General features: G+C 46.6%; 1 protein-coding gene across 1 annotated transcript in view; it reads left to right on the top strand.

Moving 5' to 3' along the window:
* Positions 1–20,845, top strand: part of COG3 (component of oligomeric golgi complex 3) — a 343,588-nt gene that overhangs the window by 210,876 nt on the left and 111,867 nt on the right. The window contains exon 16 of the mRNA XM_085621830.1: positions 5,838–5,927. Coding sequence (XP_085477956.1) covers positions 5,838–5,927 — 90 coding nt within the window. The remainder of the gene's footprint in view (positions 1–5,837; positions 5,928–20,845) is intronic.

Consider the following 20,845-nt stretch of genomic DNA (forward strand, 5'->3'; position numbering starts at 1 on the left):
AGGGGCATATCTGCTCATGCAGGTATGTTCGCACATATAGTATAGTGCACCCTGCCTTAGGGCTGTAAGGCCTGCTGTAGGGGTGGCTTACTTATAATGCATGCAGCGTCTGTATGCATGGTAGACACTCTGTATGCCATGTTGTGTTTTCACTTTTATCTTGCACCAACACACGCAGCCTGCAGTGGCAGTCTGTCTGTGTTTGGTGAGGGGTCCCTTTAGGGTTGCATAATACATGCTGCAGCACTTAGGGATCCTCTTTAGTCCCCTTGCCCTAGGTACCAGGGGTACCACTTACTAGGGACTTACAGGAAATGCTAAAGGTTTTTCCAATTGGGGTACAATTGCACAGTTGTGGGAAAGAGATCTGGCACAGGGGACTTGGTTAGCTGGGACCCAGTGAGCTTCCTATTAAAATCATGTCAAATACCAGGCAAAAAGTGGGGGTGACCATGTCAAAAAAGATCACTTTCCTACAATATTCATGTTGGTTGTGCCCAAGTAGGTCCTGTCACAGTTCTAATCATTGATTGTTTGTGCATCTCCCTACTCACCTGGCGCATCACTTGTATTGGTGAGAAAGTGTATGCAAGCGTATTGTCCTAGTTTTTAAAATGTCCCTCTCGACTAGTAGATGCAAAATTTTGATATTTCATGTTTTCGTTCATTTTTGTGGAAAGATCCATATTGGTGATCCCTAGTTGTAAATTATTATATGTATTGTATGCTATGGTAGGTCTTCCTCTGGAAATCTTGTGCTTGCTAACTTAGATTGCGTATCACTTTGTTTGTTTTCTAGCATTGTCATTAGCATAATACCTTTAGCTCTGGCTTGATGCCACATTTTGGTCTTCTTTGGACAATATATAAAACATTGTGGTTGTACTGTTCATCAGGTTTTTTAGTGTCTTAAATGATTTGGACAGTTCTTCTGGGTTCCAAAACATGTATGTGTAGTTGTCATTTTGCAGTTGTCCACTTGCCCTCGGCTGTTAGTTGTCATATTTGCACTCTTCTCATGTCACGGATGAAGCAGTTGTATTGCCACATAGTGTTGCCCAGTCTAAGATTGCGCTTTCTCGTTGATGGTCTTATCAGTTTCAGATAGTGCAAGAACTTCACTAAACTTGATGGTGCAGTCGTTAGGATTGTGACCATCATGCATTCAACCACTCATGCAGCAGTCATGTTCGTAACCTTGCATTTCAATTCTAGATGAATGCATGGTGCCATCATTCCTCAAAATCCTCGCTCAAGTATCATGGTTCAAAAGTCGTTAGGATTGTGACCATCATGCATTCAACCACTCATGCAGCAGTCATGTTCGTAACCTTGCATTTCAATTCTAGATGAATGCATGGTGCCATCATTCCTCAAAATCCTCGCTCAAGTATCATGGTTCAAAAGTCGTTAGGATTGTGACCATCATGCATTCAACCACTCACGCAGCAGTCATGTTCGTAACCTTGCATTTCAATTCTAGATGAATGCATGGTGCCATCATTCCTCAAAATCCTCGCTCAAGTATCATGGTTCAACAAAAAAAAAAAAGTCTAATCCCCCCCTCGAAATCAAGCACATTACAGGTGTACCAAAGCTGTGTGTTCAGTCTGTTTCTTGTCTTCCTGAAAAGCGTGTCACAGTGATAACGGGTTGATAAAAATCTGTTTGTATCCTAAATAAGAGAACCAAGAAAATTGAAAGGATAAACTAATAACTGAACAGAATCTACCCGTTCTGATCCCTTCCCAACAGATAATTAAACTACGACATAAGAAGGCAAATACATTTAAAAAAAATTAGGAGCATTTATTAAATACATTTTTTCAATTGCATCTAATCCAGTAGGATTAATGCAGCACTCTGAAGAACTCATTTTTGAGCTATCCCATCCTTTTTGAAAAAAACAAATTGCCAAAAAATTTACAAAATTATGTATTGTAACTGATTAATGTTTGCAGTTTCATTAAAATTACTTATTAACTCTATATAAATTGGAGCACAGATTGCATCTTAAAAATGCACTTAGTTCCTGCATAGTTTAGTCTAACATTTAATTTAAAAAGCACATGGAAATGTGTATGAATGTTGTAGAATCTTTAAGAAACCCAGATACATATGTACATGAAGTTCCAAAAATTGAGAAAAACTAATAAAACATAAGATAAAAGTTGCAAGCAACAGTGATAACTGATCCACTTTATTCCACCTAGTAATCTTTAATTCATTCCCCTCTCAAATACTATTGATAGATAAACTATCCGTCTCAAGTCATCTTCACTTCCTTCTTCTTTATTGGACTGTAGCTGGGGTTTCGGGGTTTGTTTTTGTAAGTGATTCTGTTCTGAATCGAAATTAAAAAGTATTACTGTTACTAACTTAATGGTACTATTAGTTTAGTGACCTCAGAAAGATGGAAGTATGAGTTCACCATGTTGAGATTTTGGATTAAGGCTTGCTGCCCACTGCAGACATTAGGACGAGTGTTTATCTTACCGGGCCAGCTGAAGGCAATGCCTTCTACTTTAGCTGAACTTGTATCATGTGTGTGTTAAGAAACATGATCTGCAGTTCAGCTACTTTAATCATTGGAATGTCCTGTGAAGAAATCTTTGTGATTTCGATATTTTATTGAAAGCTCATCCTGTAAAACATATCAAAATCTTGTGTGTTTTGATTCATTGGCATACCCAAAAGATAGTGATTGATTAGAGTAAAGGAGCTTCCATTTAAATATCAGAATGAGTTTTGTCTGTCACCTACAAAAAAAAAAAACAAGCGTTAGATTAAGGCATATGATTATGTTGATTACGTTATCGAGAACATTAAGCAGAGTACCTGCTTTCCAACGCAGAAGTAAGCAGAGGGAGGATTCCACATTTGAGCTGTTATATTGGCTGGAAGCGTTGCCAAATATGTAAAACGTTTTCATTTGTATACTTGTAAAAGCTGCAAAGTTTGTGATCCGCTTGAAACAGAGTTATAAACAATTGAGATCAGATTAATGCACAGTATGCCAGGGTCCCAAAGGGTCATATTTACAGCAGGTATGGGACTACTATCTCTCGTTATACACAGTGGTGATGGGTTTTCAGTGTTGTAAGGTGTTTCTCTTGGTAGAGTTTGCAGTGCCTCGTTGTGTGATGCAATTGGGAGTTGTTTGAAGGTTTCTTTGAGTAGTTGTGTTGCTCGCAAAAAGGTGGTTGGTGGCACAAAGGCTCAACAAATGACAGTAGATGGTGAAAGGACCTGGTAGCAAGTTTACAATGAAAAACATGAGGAATTACAAATTGCCAAAACCCGTAAATTGTTAGCCAGTAAGATGGCCAAGTGTACTTGTATTTTCCTGGTGCTTTCATCCACATGAGTTCAATCAAATGAATGCCATTGGGTCTGGTAGCGCTTATTATTACAGTCTTGGGTGTTAAATTATTATTCTTACGCCCCTTGCTCCGTATCCATTTGGACCCCTCCGCCCTCAAGTGCTGCTCAATTGAGGAAAGAGTTGAAGATGCACCTCTTTAAAGAACACTGCATAACAATGCTTTAACTGTCCACAAACCAGCTACCTCTCCTAGCACTTGTTCACTTTATTATGGTATTCGACCCTATGCAGCGCTCTGTGGCCTTTTGTCTGGGTTCACCCTCTAGAAATACCACCTACATCCAGGACTCTGGGAAGAATGCTCTGACCTCTTTCCCTCAAATCATGGTTCAGCAAACAAAGAAACTTTTACTGGACCTTAAATCCGGTGCCCTTTGGACCCTTGCACACCCTTCATACTTAAACTGGCGCCTGACTTAGTAGCAAATTTCCTGTGCCAGGTGTTCAACTATATACTTTTATCTGGTAGCTACCTGGTTATTTGGAAGGAAGCCATTGTTTCACCTCTTCTCAAAAAACCTAATGCCAATCCCTTAGAGTTTAAAAACGTCCGACCTATTTCCCTTCTCCCCAACCCTGCTAAAATCCTGGAAAGATTTATCAACATGGAACTGATGGGATACGCTAAATCCCAGGAGATCTTAGATCTCTCTCAGAATAGGTACCGCGCTGGTCAAAGCACCGAGTCTGCCCTTATTGCGGCCGCTGATTGATTTCGCACTCAGGTTGATCAGGGAATCGAGGGTGTGGATTATGCTTGACCTATCGGCGGCATTTGACACCGTCTCCCTGGTGCATATGGTTCAGCGTCTGCGGGAAGTGGGAGTCAAGGGAAAGCCCTTCAGCTTCTCCACTGTTTTATATCAGGTAGAACTCACATCATTAGCTGCAGAAGCTTTAGAGCAAATGCCTTTGGCCTTCCCTGTGGGGTCTCCCAGGGATCATCATTGAGCCCCACTCTGTTTAACCTCTATGTGACCCCTTTGGCTGAGCTGGTGCGATCTTTCAGATTTCAGGTGCTCTCCTACGTGAACGACACGCAAATCATTGTTTCCATCGCGTATGATTTGCAATCTGTCGCTGAGAAGTTCAATCAGTGTATGTCCAGCATTATCCACTGGATGAAGGGCAACTTTCTAAAAATCAATGGAGACAAGACCGAGGTGCTGGTATTTGGCACACAGAATTCCATCTGGTCAAATGCCTGGTGGCCTGCAGATTGTGGTCCCTTTCCTGTCCCGGTTAGGACAGCGAAAAATATGGGGGTCATTTTTGACGTTGATCTGACCGTAGATGCTCAGGTCTACTGTACAGGTAGCACTTGTTTCCATATTTTAAGGTCTCTTAGAAAGGTGCTGCCGTTTATTCTGTCCGAACTGCATAGGTCTACCATCATTGCGCTAGTCACCTCTCAGCTGGACTACGTAAACGCTCTGTACCTTAACATCAGTGCGGTATCTCTGAACAAGCTCCAGGTGGTACAGAACGCAGCGGCAAGGCTGAGCCTTAATATTCCGGCTCATCAGTCAGTCATGGAAGGGATTCGTGCCTTGCACTGGCTCCCCATCAGGAAGTGCATTTCCTTCAAGATTCTGAGTATGGTATATAAGGCCATGCACATTATACGTTCCCCATTTCTGAAAACCCTGATCCAATGGTACACCCCAGGGAGGACCTTGCAATCCTCTACACAGAAAAAACTGGTTTCTCCCAGGTTTCAACAGTCCAGATGGGGCAGCCACTTTTTTTCTGTAGCAGCCACCAAGCTTTGGAATTCCTTGCCCACCTTCATTTCCGATGCGGACTCTTTTCCGGTTTTCAGAAAACTTTTAAAAACATGGCTGTTTTCATTTTGGATGGCTGCCAGTGCGTCTCTCTCCTCCTCCGTCTGGTCAGCACCTTGACACCTTTTGTATAAGTGCGCTCTAAACATACCATTCTATTTTATTTTATCCCCAGTTATTACTAAAAAATAAGTCAACAGCACATGTGTATAAAATTTCTTGTACCTGACACAAAAAATGATGACTAAAGATGACTTGATGAAAGCCAAGTAATTTGACACTTGAAAATGTTAAGAGCTACTTCATAACTTTTTGTAACTTATAATGAAATTGAGTATGGTTGCTTAGAATTATTCAAGTAACTCTTGATTCCGCAAACTTATTTTATTCCTTAATTTCCAACATTTTAGTAAAATAATTGAATTTCAGAGAGTTAGTGTAATCATAAAATGTATCTTTATGTGTGTAACTACTAAAATATCAGAAATGAGTTCTGTAAAATTATTGTGCGAGTTATCTATGTTTGATATGATGTCATTATAAAAATGAACTTATTTAATGTAATTGCAGCTTTTCATGAAGAATAGTATTTAATCTATTTCTTTTCTTAATTGTATTGCCTGTAAATCTTTATGGAGTTCATTGCAGTTAATTGTTTTCCTCTCTAGAGGGCAGTGTTTCAAGGATTATCCCAGGAGGCCTTATCTGCCTGCATTCAGTCATTGCTGCTAGCTTCGGACTTAATCGCCAAAAACAAGGTTTGTCAATCTTTGAGTCATTTCTTGTGTAATAGTGTGGGGAAGGGCATGCACTTTCTCTGACAGCTCTCGTTATTAAATAGTAATGAAACATGGTAAAAATATATAAGGATGACTCATAATAAACTGTATTTACATGTATAATTAGGCATTGCACTCTGAACTACTGCACTTGTGATAGCAGTTTATGTGAAGCACTTTGTGATAGATTCAAACATGGAGTTGGACCTTATAGGAATTGGGTAGTTAAGTGTGATTGAGTGGTGTGGGACTTGGAGAGGGAAAGATGTAAATGGATAGGTGGATTAGATAGGTTTGGGGAGGATGAGGGGATTGGTATCATAATGACAGTTGTGTAAGAAAGGCCGGGAGAGGCTAGGCAGGGGAATGTAGGCTTTTGATCAGTATTGATACTGACATTAATAAACATTTCATGGATTAGTGGTTGACTGAGCCACTTGGTGGGGTTCATAAGACTTTGGATAGGTTGTGATCAGCTAAATACAGGACTTCGTCAAGATTAAACATAGAGGCTGGTAAAATATTCAAGTTAAGATAGTAACAGACATCATAGATGAGTTTTGTAGCTACCAGGAATGCTAGACCACGTTTGTGAATAGTTAGTATCTGGTTAAAGACTGAAGGCATAGTTGAGTTTATTAAGGTCAAAAGTTTAGGTTTGCGGTTCATGAGAAATACCTAAGGTGTGGATTTTAGGGGCAGGAAAGAATATTGCATCAAGGGGAAAACAAGTGGTGTTCTCTGTGGTGGGTTGACAAGGAAAAGGATTAGCTGAAAAGAATATTCACAAATGGTTATATTCTCTTAGTAATTTTTCATCTTTGACTCTGGTGTGCCTTAAAGGGGGTACTCTAGTGAATACCATGAAATTGGGTATTAGTAACATCTGCTTTTTACTGTGCTGAGAAACGGCATAAGAGCTGTAGGAAGGGCTATATACAAGCACATTATTGTTATGCACACGTCTTATGGAACTTAGGGGCTCATTACAATGGCGGGTAGACATCAGTCCCCCTGCCATTGCTGCAGAGCTGGAACCAGCCGCCGGTAAGGCGGCTGTCTCGCTCATTGTATTAGGATGTGCCTGCCACTATGGCGGGCGCATCCCAGACCCCTGATCATTGCGGACGGTGCTGCTGGCAGCAGCACCATTCGCAATGCACAAATGGCACATAGTGCATTTCCATACACAACGTGGCAGGCACCACGTGGTCCTGCCACCTTGTGCATGGAAATGTAGGTGGGTACACGGGTACCCCCACAGTGCACATTGACCGTCCCCCCACACAGAGGGTGTCTGCAACGGGCCCCAGAACCCAGCCTCCGCCAGCCATTCCATGATGGTGGAACCGCCATGGAAAGGGTGGCTAACGCCAGCATTGCAATCTGGCGGGCGGTGTCTGCTAGGCACTGCCGCCATTCCACACATGCTGACCGCTCCGCCAGGCAATCGTGACGATTGCCATGGCGGAAGCTTGGAGGGCGTTCTTTGTGACCGCCGTGCTCAGTAAGCGATTCCCCCTGCCATCCTAATGTGGTGGGGGGAAATGGGAGCCATATGGCGGAGGGACTGCAATTTTGACTTTAAGTACACTGGGTTCTTGCTAACCAGGTCCTCAGTGCTAGATCTCTTTGCCTAAACTGTACAATTGTTTCCCCAATTGGCAATACCTTTAGCGCTCCCTTTAAGTCCCTAGTAAGTGGTACCCAAGGTACTTAGGGCAGCGAGACTTAAGAGGGTTACAAAGGGCTCCAGCATGTATTGTGCCACCTTAAGGGACCCCTCATCAAGCTCATGCAAACTGCCATTGCAGGCTGTGTGTCTTGGTGCAGACCAAAGTGAAAACACGAAATGGCACACAGACTGTATGCCATGCCTACCCACACTGCATGCGGTATACGTAAGTCACTCCTACAGCAGGCCTTACAGCCCTGAGGCACGGTGCACTATACTTACTACATGTGTGGCCATATCTGCGTGAGCAGATATGCCCAAGTGCTGGTCAGTTCAATTACTGCCAGTACAAGTGATCAGGAAAACCATTTTAAGTACATGTGCTGGACACTGGTCAAAAATTAGTTCCACAGCGGCTTCACTGAAACCAAATATGTTTGGTATCAAACAGCTCATAATGATAAACCCACACTGATCCCAGTGATGGATTTATTAATACATGTACCCAGGGGACACCTTAGAGGTACCCGCTGAAAATCTACTAGTGAGTGAGCTGGCCTGTTCTGACCAGCCTGCAATCACAGGCCAGTTTCTGACCCCCAGGGATGAGGGTCAACGCTCTCAGGAGGTCAGAAACAAAGCTTGTCTGGCAGAGGGTGTTTTACACCCCCTCCAAAAAGAAGACCTGCGATTTGGCATACCGAGGGAGGGAGCTTCAAAGAGCCCACCAACTTGTTATGCAAATCTGGCTTCCCGCAGCGGTCAGGTGATGCCGACCCCCCCAGGCCAGAGCCCATTTGGCCCCTGGACTGGTGGAAGAATAAGTAGTCCGAGAGACGTGTTCACCCTCAGGCTAGTGCCACCCCGAAGGTGGGCGTACCTGATGTGGACATCAACATTCAAAGCCTGCCATCTTGGTGATGGCAGAATTAAGAAATCTGGGACAGTGTTTTGCCCACTTCCCACAGGAAATAGTCATAAAGGGGTTGTAGTGACCCCAGGGGTAAGTTACCCATTGGCTACTACTCTACACTCACCGAACGTCCCTAAATCTATTTTTTAGGGGATACCCTAACACCAGGAAATCAGATCTTGCCGACCTGAAAGAAAAAAACGAACCCTGAAGATACATAAAAGCAAGAACAGAGAAGCAGCTTCTGACTTGGTGCCACCCTTGCTGGCCTGCCTGCTGTCCTCGATAATTCTGACAAATCCGACTTGTCCAGAAGGTGCTGTACCTCCATAAGCCTGGGAGGACTGCCAGCCCTTCACCAAAGACCCAAGAACTCCTCTGGAGCAGCAGAGCTGCTTCCCAGCACCCTGCAGGCACCTGAAGAGACCTGTGAGGACTCCAGACCGCCAAAACCCGACACTGGAAAGCCCTTCTGCACCCGAGCCGCCTAGCCCGCTTCGAAGTGGTCCAACAGTGCCAGCGGCATCCCTAGACCCTCTAAAGATGAAGCCCACTTTGGGTTTGACAACTGTGGACTTCACGACACCGCCCGGAGCCTCTTTCTACAGGCCCCTTCCAACCTCGAGTGACGCCTCAGAACACCTCGGCACTCGGTCGCCCGACCCGTGAAGAAGAGGACCAAAGGGGCCCCCGAACAACGTGAGACCTGAGCCCTCTTGCTGGTTCAGCCCGGCTGGCCTCCCAGTCCCTGCTTGCAGCGACTTTGTGTCCAGACCGATCCCCATTGACTTATACAGGGCACCCGTTGCTGTATTCCACCTCTGCAAACGGCCACCCCGTGCCACCTGAGGTGACCACTTGGTGCTGCTTTTGACCTTGCCCTGTACTCACCTTAAGTCCTGAAGATTGGTCCTGTAAGTCGCTGTTAAGTACGTGTTTGCAGTATATGTCTTTCCTCCATATTTTATTTATTTATTTATAAAGTTTTATATAGCGCGAACGTGACCCACAAGGGTATCAGAGCACTTTACAATATACAGTTATTAAACATTAGAAGGATGAGGTAGTATACAAACATTTGGTATTCGCCATTCTGTAAAAAAGAGGTATATAGTAGTATATGGATAACATAGGTATCTGAAAGAGACATGTTAGTGATAGATTCCTTACCTTAGAATAACCCCAGGCGTCAGACTGGGTCCGGAAAGTTTTTCTTCAGTAGTACCCCTGCGCGTCGGAAGGTGGCGTCGTGCGGCTCCGCGTCCGTCGCTGGCGTCGTAAGCGCCAAGGTGACGTCACGGAGACTCCTTAGCCGCCACCCATGCGCACTGACGTTAGTTTTTTCTTTTTCCGCGCCAGCAAGCGCAGATTCGGTTAGAGCACTTACCCTAGTCACTTTTTGACTACATTTTTGAGTCTTTGACTCCTGGTGCCACGTAGGGATGCTTGGATTTACATCATGCGGGGCCTGTCGCCGTACGATGTCGGTGGCCGACCCCCATGGCGTCTGTCTCTACTGTCTGGAGCGCGACCATGACTCCCAGTCATGTTCCGACTGTCTGGCCATGGCTCCGAAGGCCTTGCGGGAGCGGTCCCGTAAGCTACTGGAGGCCCTTCAGTCGTCTCCACGCCGTTCGAGGTCCAGGGGTCGCTCGAGAAATCGCTCCAGAGCCATCGTCATCGCTCGCCGGGGTCAAAGTATTCCCACTCTGATTCGGGTAAGAGACGCCATAAGAAGCAGTCGAAGAAGCGTTTCCGCTCTCCGACGTCCCCTCGTTGGTCCCCGGATGCGGGCGAAGGGGCCGGGGGTTCCACCCCCGCGGTTCCTTTGGAGCCTGTGAGTTCCGCGGCCTACCCACCTTATCCGGGTCCGTCTGCAAATCCTGCCCAAGTGCAAGATTCTATTGCAGCCATGGACCGCCTCTTCAGGCCTCTGGCTCCGGCCGGCGTGCCTTCGGGCCCCACGGTCCCTGTTGAGGGCCCTCCCTTGCTGCCGCTGGCTATGACCCGGCGCTGCAGGTACCTCTGCTGGCGACTCCGACGCCGCAGGTACCTCCTCCGGCGGTTCCGGCCCCTGTGCCACAGGGACCTCCGCCGGCGACTCCGGCCCTGGTGCCGCCCGCGGCTCTGATTCGGCGCCGCAGTGGGTTCCATTCGTTCCACCTCTGCCCTTGCCCAGGTTCCCGGACAATTTTGTTCTTGGTTGGGACCCTAATTGGAACATGGAGCCGGACCGGCGTGGACCGGCGCTGTTCGACCATTTGTATTCCCCTGTTCTCCCCCCCACCACCACCACCAATGCAGCCTGTTCCACGGACAGAGGAGGAAGGGGACGACTGGGAGGGGTCTGAGGACCCTCTCCCACGGCAGTGCGGGTCAGAACAGGAATAGACGGAAGAGCTAAAGGATGCTGGTGCCTTGACCTCTCCTCTGACCCTGGTTTTCTTTCTCCTCCTGCTGTGGCTATGGAGGAGGGCGCCACGTACACTATGGTGCTCGGTAGAGCAGCTGAGGCCCTTGACCCTGACCTGACTACAGTGGCCCTCAAGACTAACCTCCTCGCTGAAGTACTTGAGCTGCCGACAAGCTCTTCGGAGCCCCTCCTTCCATTCGATGAGGCATTACCTGACGTCTTGATGGGCACCTGGTCTAGACCGGCTAAGGGGGTTCCCGCGGATAAGGATGTGGCCCGGCGCCATCGCCCGGCCCCGGGTGACCCTGCCTTTCTGTCCACCCACCCAACCCTCGAGATCCTGATCCTCCAGGCCTCCACTTCGCCAAGTCGCATTCCCTTCCGCTACGCCGGATAGGAATCCCAAAAGCTGGAACAGTTCGGCAAGTAACTGTTTTCATCTGCCACCTTAGGGCTGCGGTTGGTGACCACTGCATGCCTCTTGGGCCGCTATTCCCATGCTGTTTAGGACACGGTTGCACAGGTGCTGCCTCAGTGTCCGGAGGAGACTCGCACAATGCTTTCCCAAGCTGTTGCTGAGGGGAAAGATGCAGCAAAGTTCGCCATTAGGTGTGGACTAGACACCGCAGACTCACTGGGTAGGGCGATTTCCACGATAGTGGCCCCCTGTCGTCACGCCTGGTTGTGGTCCACTGGTTTTTCAGGGCATGTACAAAGTTCCCTTATGGACATGCTCCTTGATGGTACTCGCCTGTTTAGCGATAAGGCAGATAGTGCGCTGGAGCGTTTTAAGGACTCCCGGGCATATCACCTGAATGGGCTACTCCCTCCCCTTCGAGACTGCCCCTCCAGCCATGCCACCTCAGTTCCACCGCATGTCGGGGGACATTTTTGCGCTTCCCCAGCAGGGAGTCATGGCCGTCTGGACCAAGGCGGCCATTGAGCGTGTTCCTGGGCCAGAAGTGAGATGTGGTTGTTGTTCCCACTACTTTCTGGTCCCCAAGAAGGAAAAAGGGGGCCTGCGTCCCATCTTGGACCTCAGGAACATCAATTGCTTCCTCCGGAAGGAGAAGTTCAGGATGTTGACTCAGGTCTTGGCTGCCCTCGACCCTGGAGACTGGATGGTAGCGTTGCACTTGCAGGACGCATATTTTCATATCCCCATCCTGCCGGCCCACTGGCTTTACCTGCGGTTCACGGTAGGTCCTGAGCACTTTCAGTTTGCCATGCTCCCCTTGGGCCTTACCAGTGCCCCTCGGGTGTTCACGAAAGGGATAGCGGTGGTCGCTGCTCATCTGCGCAGCTCAGGGGTTCCAGTCTTCCCCTATCTCAACGACTGGTTGTTGAAGGCAGGTTCGCCTCAGGCAGTCGTCTCCCACCTTCAGGCTACGGCCGACCTCCTGCATTTGCTGGGGTTCTCCATCATTGTGCCGCAGTCGCACCTGACTCCCTCTCAGAAGCTCCCTTCATCGGAGTGGTTCTGGATTCGACGCTGTTTCGGGTTATCCTCCCGCGCAGAAAGTCTGGGATATTCAGGCTATGATTCCAATCTTTCGGCCTCTATCCCGGGTTTTCAGTCAGGATGACCCTCCGGCTCCTGGGCCTAATGGCCTCCTGCATCCTGCTAGTGCACCATGCCAGATGGCATATGCGGCCTCTGCAGTGGGACCTGAAGTTCCAGTGGGCACCACATTGGGGCAACCTGGCGGATCACGTCCAGATCTTGGAGGGTGCTGCACAACAATTGCAGTGGTGGCTCACTCCTCGCGATTGGGTCAATGGCAGATCCCTCTACCTTCCCCAACCGGCGCACACAGTGGTGACGGTTGCGTCCCTCCTGGGATGGGGCGGCCACATGGGTGAGGCGGATATCAGGGGCCTCTGGTCTCCAGCGGGGTCCCAGCTCCATATTAACCTTTTGGAACTTCGGGCAATCCGACTTGCACTGAAAGCATTCCTTCCCTCTCTCCGGGGAAGTGTAGTGCAGGTGTTCACGGACAACGCCACCGCCATGTGGTATTGCAACAAACAGGGCGGGTGGGATCGTGGACCCTATGTCAGGAGGCTCTCCTTCTCTGGACATGGCTGGAACATCGAGGCATTCCCTTGGTGGTTCACCACCTGGCAGGGTCTCTGAACGCCAGAGCGGACAAACTCAGCCGCCGGTGCATGATGGATCACGAATTCCGTCTTCACTCGTTGGTGGCGCAAGGTCTCTTTCTGCATTAGGGAGAGCCTTGGGTCGATCTATTCGCCACCGAAGAGAACGTTGGAGTTTCCGAGGCATCGCTCGCTCGGCGATGCTTTTCGTCATGAGTGGAGCTGCGGTCTGTTGTACGCCTTTCCGCCTCTACAACTTCTGCCCAGAGTGCCGAAGAAGATTCGGCGCGGCCGGGCCCTAGTCATCCTTGTGGCTCCGGATTGAGCACGAAGATACTGGTATCCTGAGCAACTCAGCATGGTGACCGCTACCCTGATTCGACTGCCTCTTCTGTAGGATCTTCTGTTGCAGCAACAGGGGGCGGTCCTCCACCCGAACCTGTCCAGCCTCCACCTCCATGCGTGGAGATTGAGCGGCGACAGTTGACAGCTTTCGACCTTCCTCCGAAGGCTGTGACATTATTCTGGCAGCCAGGCGTCCCTCCACTAAGACGGTATACGCCTGCAGGTGGATCAAATTTGTGGCATGGTGCACAGCAAAGGCTGTGGATCCCCTTGCTGCCCCTCTTTCCGAGGTCCTTCTGTTTCTCTCTCTCTTTGGCCCAGCAGGGCTCTGCTCTGGGCACTATCAAAGGCCATCTGTAGAAACCTAAAGTTGATTACAGGAAATTTAATCCAGCTTCTTCCAATGTTGGAAGAGGAAAGATTTCTTGTGTTGCATGTGAGAATATGCCTAATGATTGTTCCTTTGGAGGGGTAGAGTCTGGTGTGGTAGTTTCAATTCAGAGTTCCTTTGATTTGTCGGAAGTAGATAAAATTGGTTCACCAAAATGCATTGTTGATATTTTGGGAAAAAACTTGGAACTCATGGCAGACGCTGGTTCTCCTTGGACAATTATTACTAAAGAGTATTGCTCAAAGTGCTTGGGAGATCTGGTTGATATTGGGTTTTTATGCGAGCCGGATATTTTGGCTTTCAATTTTGATGGTTCTACAATTGATTTTATTGGTTACAAAGAAGTACCTATTCAGTTCAAAGGTAATTCCACCACTATTAAATTGTATGTTACCTTTAAGGGTGTCAATGTGCTAGGCTGGCGTGACCAAGCCAGGCTATGTATTATGTTAAATCCCAGAGACAAGTAACCAGTTTCGGTACTTGCTTTATCTGTCTCTACGGTTGATTTTTCACAGTTGTATCCTCACGTTTTTTCAGATAGTTTAGGGAAACTCAAAGGCTTCACTCACAGGATCAAAATCAAGTTGGGTGCTATTCCTGTAAAACAAAAGTTAAGGGGTGTTCCCATCTATATCAGAGAGGACCTCAGAAACATGTTGGATACCATGATTAAGGATGACATTATTGAGGAAGTGGAGTCTTCGGAATAGGTGTCTCCCATTGTTTTAGTCCTTAAACCGGATAAAAGTATTAGGTTATGTGTTGATTTAAGAGCTCTTAATACTAACCTAGTTGTGGATTGTCATCCTCTTCCAAATATCAATGAAATGTTATGTATGTTGGATGGAGCAGGTGTATTTTCCACTCTTGACCTTCGGTCAGCCTATCATCAAATCGAACTCACAGAGGATTCTAGACATTACACTGCATTCATAACACCACATGGCCTTTTTCAGTTCAAAAGGATGCCTTTTGGCTTGGCTTCGGCCGCTTCTGTTTTCCAGAGAGCTATGCATCACATTTTCAGAGACTTGTCTACATTTGTGAAATGTTTTCAGGATGATATTTTGATTTTTTCAAAAAATGATGATGAGCATTATCAACATCTTAAAGAAGTCTGTTCTAGGTTAAGTGAGTAAGGGTTAACACTCAAAGCTAGTAAATGTAAATTTTTCTGTAAATCCGTGGAATATCTAAGACACACACTTTCTGGGGAGGGTGTAGTACCAAAAAAGGCTTTGGTAGATGCTATCATCAATTCACCAGCTCCTGATAATAAGGATAAATTATTGTCATTTGCAGGGTTATGTGAATATTATAGCAAGTTTATACGAAACTTTGCAACCAAAATGGAACCTCTCAGAGAATTAATGAGGAAATCTTCTGAGTTTGTATGGACAGACAAACAGGAGACAGCGTTCAAATGTATTAAAGAGGAGATTGTTAATGCTCCTACTTTAAGATCATTTTGTGTCAACAAAAGATGCATTATCACTATAGATGCCAGTCTTTATCCCATCCTCGTCGCCAATTGTAGAAATCCAAAACTCCAGGAAACAAGGTAGTTTTAAAGATTGTAGCTTTATGTTATGTAATGGAGACACAGCACTACAAGCTACCAGGAATATACAGCAACTGTCGACTCCTGGAACATGGAACACAAACTGTACCACGCAGGCACTGTGTTCCATATTCCAGTGAGCCCAGATTACATAGCGATACATACAAGCTTGCATAATACAGAATGTAACACCATCTCTCAGCCATTTCCGCCTTTCTACGGCATCCAGATCAGCCTTCTCTTTTTAAGTCCCCAATTGTTAATCGCTTTCTGAAAGGCATTACACACTAGTTCCTCCAGTGCCCTTCATAATGCCTCAATGGGACTTAAATCTTGTCTTGACTTATCTGATATATGCTCCCTTTGAGCCACTTCATGACAGTCTTTTACGTCTTCTCACTCTGAAGACGGCTTTCCTGGTAGCTATCACCTCTGCTAGAAGAGTGAGTGAGCTCCAGGCTCTTTCTTCTAAACCTCCTTTTCTCGTCGTTCATCTGGACAAAGTGGTTTTAAGGACTCGTCCTTCTTTCTTGCCAAGGTTGTCACGCCCTTCCACATCGGACAGACCATCACTTTGCCCACCTTCTTTCCACCTCCACATCCTTCAAAAGTGGCATAATAGGGGGTGTACCAACCCCAAGGAACGGACCCATTAGTCCCAACCTTTACCTACCTGTAACCCCCCCAAATCTAGTATTTAGGGGTACCCCTGAACCTTGCCTCCTCAGACAAGAACCGACCAAGAACAAAAGAAGGAGGACCGAAGAAGCCATGCTAAAGCTAAGTAGAGAAGTGTGCCCACTGACTTGGCCCCAGCCCTACCGGCCTATCCCCACCTCGAACCTGCAGAAGCGAAACCCCAGTGTGTCCTGCAGCTAGCAACCTCAAGAACCCAGAGGACCTACCCTGCCTTCCACAAGACTATGTCTCCCGTGAGCATCGGATTTGCTCACCCACAGACTGTCTCCGGCCAAATCCGCGACTCTGCACCGGATGCCCACAGCCCGAGTTCGAGTGTCCCAACACCACGAGGAGGTCTCCCCGGCGATCCTGACCTGTGATTTGGTGATCTCTGACCTGCCTCGAATCTCCCAGAGAGGCCTGCAGCCTCTTTCTGGAGGATCCCCCCCTGACCACGACCAGAGCTGGTAAGGAAAACCCAACGCCTAAAGACATCCGTGCACCCAAAGTCCCACGGTCTCAGTGGCCCAACCAACGGTGTCCGAGCATCCCCAGGCATCCCAGCTTACCTCTCCAACCGGTGGTCATCTCCAGAAGATCTTCATCCCCAAGTCTGCAGTCTTTGTTGATACCGACGAATCCCCATCGAAATCAACAGGGCACCCGACACTAAACCAGCACCCTTCACCAAGCTGCCCCTGCGCTGCTGCAAATGTACTTTGGGTGCTAAAACAGATCCCCTTTGCCCTGAGCGAAACCCCCGGAGCTTTGCTCCCACAACCTTGTGGCCTGTTCGTGAGCAGCCACCAACCGGAGGCCCCCTCCCCCCATTCGATAACATTGGGCCTCAGCGCACCACACCCGGCTGCCCTATTGCCACTGAGGGTGCTTTGAGAGTGCATCCTCGACCCTGGGAGATCCCTGGTTCTAACTCCAGAATACCAACTCCCACTACAAAGTACTTACTTGTTAACCAATAACTTTATTTCTCTCCATAGGAATACATTGACTGTTTTTCCTTGAAAAATGTCCCATTGTGATATCTAGGTATATCACACTGAGAAGAAAAAGTAATCCAGAGAGTAATATGAAAAGTAATTCAAAGTAATCAAACAGTAATTTCCACTGTATTGAAAGCATTTACAAACCTGTAACAGTCATTTTCATTCAGCTTGCTTGTATTGTTCAACCTGCCATGAAAATTATCAGATATACTTACCTGTGCCAGGCTTGCTTGGTTCTAGGAAATAAATACAACTAAATAATTTTTTTATTCAAATCAAATTGGTCTGAGTTCAGTCTTTGAGTGTGTGACATCATTTGCTGTTGAATGTGTACAACAAATGCTTAACATTACCTTCTCATAAAGCCTTGCGGCTCGCCCACACTACCACAAATAGAGATTAAGGTGCTATATACTTTTACCTCTGCCACCTTTGGGTTTCCACTGGACTCTGTGCACACTATTCCTCATTTTGGTATAGTATATACAAAGCCATGGTCCTACACTCACTACCCCCCAAAACAGCACCTTGGGATTGCTACAGCAAGCCCTTGTCCACTCATAAGGGATACCTATATTCTTTGCACAATATACCTCTTTTTGGTATACTATATAAAGAGCCAGCTTCCCACACCACGTTATTGGGTTACATAATGCATTTTTGCAGGTCCCTCGTGAACGTTCACATGCAGCCCATTTCGAATGGTAACAGTCTTTCATTGCAACATTTTAACATTTTATTCAGGGTTTCTTCCAGAGATGAATTGGTATGTTACAGCCTCTCTTTGAAAACGGGACATACATCCTTTGCTGGTATTTAGACTGTCCAAGACCTACTTCTGGTTTTCATTTGTCTTATTAATTAACATTGTCTTCTCTCACTATTAAGGATTCACTTTCTGAAATTTGTGTTCTTATGTTCTGACCTCAGGAGAAGTGAGACAGGTTAATAATACATCAGATAGTTATTCTTTATGTTGCAGTTTAATCCTAATAAGATTATTGTTTTCTGATTCTCCCTAGCCCCTTAATTTGGACCTTGGAGTACACTGTCTGAATTATTCGCAGGGTTCAAAATAACTAAAGTTCAAGGTTTGCGTATTTTCCTTGCATACAACAGCAGGAACCATTGAAGTGGATTTACATTCCATATATATCTTGTTCATCTCTTTATCCTCATCACCCTAGAGGCCATACTATGGCACATGGTGTTCCTCTGCAGGGGAGTTCATTGATACCCTCTGGATTCCATTACGTCTACAACACCATTAATGTCAAACCCTTTCCTTTCCAGTTGTCTGTATGTTCGCACAGTGGTATTATATTGTGTTTTTGGGGAAAATATTCCAGTAGGAAATGAGATTTTCCTTAAACTGGAGTCGGGGGTTCCATCAATAGAAACTACTCTCTTGATAACATTACTTAGCAGGCACAGGAATTTTAAAATCGTTTATGGAAAAAATTCCTTTCTCATAGCTGAATCCAGAAAATGTTACAATGTTGCTGTTTATTTCGTACAATGAGAATTTCCCTTCATACTATGGTTTTCAAAGTAGTGGCGTAACGCAAAATAATTAATTCCCTCAGCTGAAAGTGATGAGAGACACCTGAGTCTCCTATATCTCAGATATATACATTGTCCTTGCGCTTAGCGGGGGCCCCTGAACGTCTGAGGGCAGTGCTGTAAATAGGCCCGTACTGTCTGGTACTGAGAACCTGCACTTTTTTATTTTGAGAGTGAGATTGCCTGCACTTCTCAGCAGAGGTGCTAGACTTTCAATGGAGAGCACCTGAACTTCTCTGAAACAAGCAGGTACTCCGGTAAGGGGAACCTGCACTTACATATTTTTATTTCCAGAGGCTGTTTAGGGTCCCATCGAAGGGCTGAGGGCTCTTCTTCACCAAAGGGACCAGCTTTCGCTTTTCTTCCAATTAGAAGATTAATATAATTTTATTCAGTGTGTTGTCTTGAGCACTGTGACTAAACCTGTCGGATTTCACAAAGGGCTAATGAGCTGCTCTGGCAATCTGATTTTTATTAGACGACTTCCAAACAAGCTTCTTTCCTGAGCTATCAACTAGTTCGCAACGCTTTGTGGCTCTTGTTCCCACATGGGGTTCGGATAGACTGATGTGCAGGTCTTGGTAACTTTTGAGAGATATTGCCTTACTATCCTGGGTAAACTCTATACTTGGGTAAAAAGTGTTCCAAAAGCACTCATGAGATGGGTTTTGTCTTTATGAATGACGCCTATTTTCCGTGGCCTATGGGGGTTTCTCTTTTGTTCTTTTTAACCTGGTTGGTTCGTTTAATACTGTTAGATGTCAACTCCGGGTGTTTGCAGTTTCTTACAAGAGGACTTTTTGGCGTTTGTGTATTTTGATATGTAGATATGTATGCAGGTTTATATTCTGAGCTGGCTCTACGAATCCTAGCTGTGCCTAGGTCGCCACTGCGTGCCGATCGGCGCACCGGATTTGAAGCTCTAAGGTCCAAATGCCTCACTTAAAGGACTGGTAGTACATTTATTATCCCAGTTTACAGCCATAAAATGTTAAAAGATAGTGACGTGTTGCTTTATTTGTCGGCCAAGAGATAAACCAGTGGTTTACTTTCTCCGGTAAGTGTCTACACTAAAATCACCATTTCCATGTTAGACAATAGAAGCTTTTTAACGTAGGGTTTATTACTAATACCTACCTTAGTAGCACCCATTCATTTATTCGAGGAAGGAAACAGTCAGTAAAAAGCTGCATGGATTCTAATTTATGCTTTGCATATTACATGCAGCTATTTGTGCTTGCCCTAAATCCACTGAGCTTTTTTTTAAAATTTTTTAACCAAGATACAAATTAATGTTTTTAGCGTATATGAGGATTTCTGCAGCAAATGGTTTACCCCACCGAGCTCTCTTGCATACAGGGGAGACGCGCACTGCAGCCAAGACCGTCAAACCACCCACAGGGGACTCCAATCCCTAGCAAGCCCTGCTCCGTGCCCGGAGGCGCAGAAATTTGTGTGTGCGCCCTGAGGCGCTTAAATTGTTCCTGCGGCTCCCGCAGTGTGGGAGTCGCGCACTGCAGCCAAGACCGTCAGACCACCCACAGGGCACGCCAATCCTCAGCAAGCCCTGTTCCGCGCCCGGGGGCGCTGATGGTGTGTGCGCCCGGAGGCGCTTAAATTGATCCCGCGGCTCCCACAGCGTGGGGCGCGCGCTGGTGTGCCCAGGCCAAGGGCAGGCCCGTCTGCGCCCATCAGAGCCCGGAAGAGGCTGGGCTGGGCCACCCCCTAAGGCGCACCAGTGGGAAACTACAGACCCATGGAATCATTCACCTGGGCTGGAGCTTAAGGTTGGTGCCAATACATTTTATTTGCCATATTTTGAGCGAGGCCTGGCAGTTGTTTTTGCTCCTTTTACCCCTCTTCATCCGGTGCCCCTACCTATGTTCAGCTGTCGAGTTGTCTTGGCCTTGTCCCGGTTCTTCCCATCTTTAAGTGGAGTCATCGATAAGGCTGATCGCGGAGTTTGACGACTTTAATTATATTAAGCAACAATGGGGAAGCGTGCCTGTGCATTGAGAAAACAATCTCTAATCATGCAATCCCCAACAACTCAGCAGCCCACTTCTATTGACAAGATGCTAAAGAGGGCCATAGGAGCGGTGTCAACTGAAGTCAAACTGACTGAAAGGCACTTATCATTAACACCGGACCTAGCCCTTATTTTGACTAACCCCGTTCCGCAACCTACTCCGTTATTTGTGGACTTTGATTCCTCCAAAACACAGCCCCGGACATGTGTCTTGTTACA

Source organism: Triturus cristatus, chromosome 8 (assembly GCF_964204655.1).
Source record: "Triturus cristatus chromosome 8, aTriCri1.1, whole genome shotgun sequence".
NCBI lineage: Eukaryota > Metazoa > Chordata > Amphibia > Caudata > Salamandridae > Triturus > Triturus cristatus.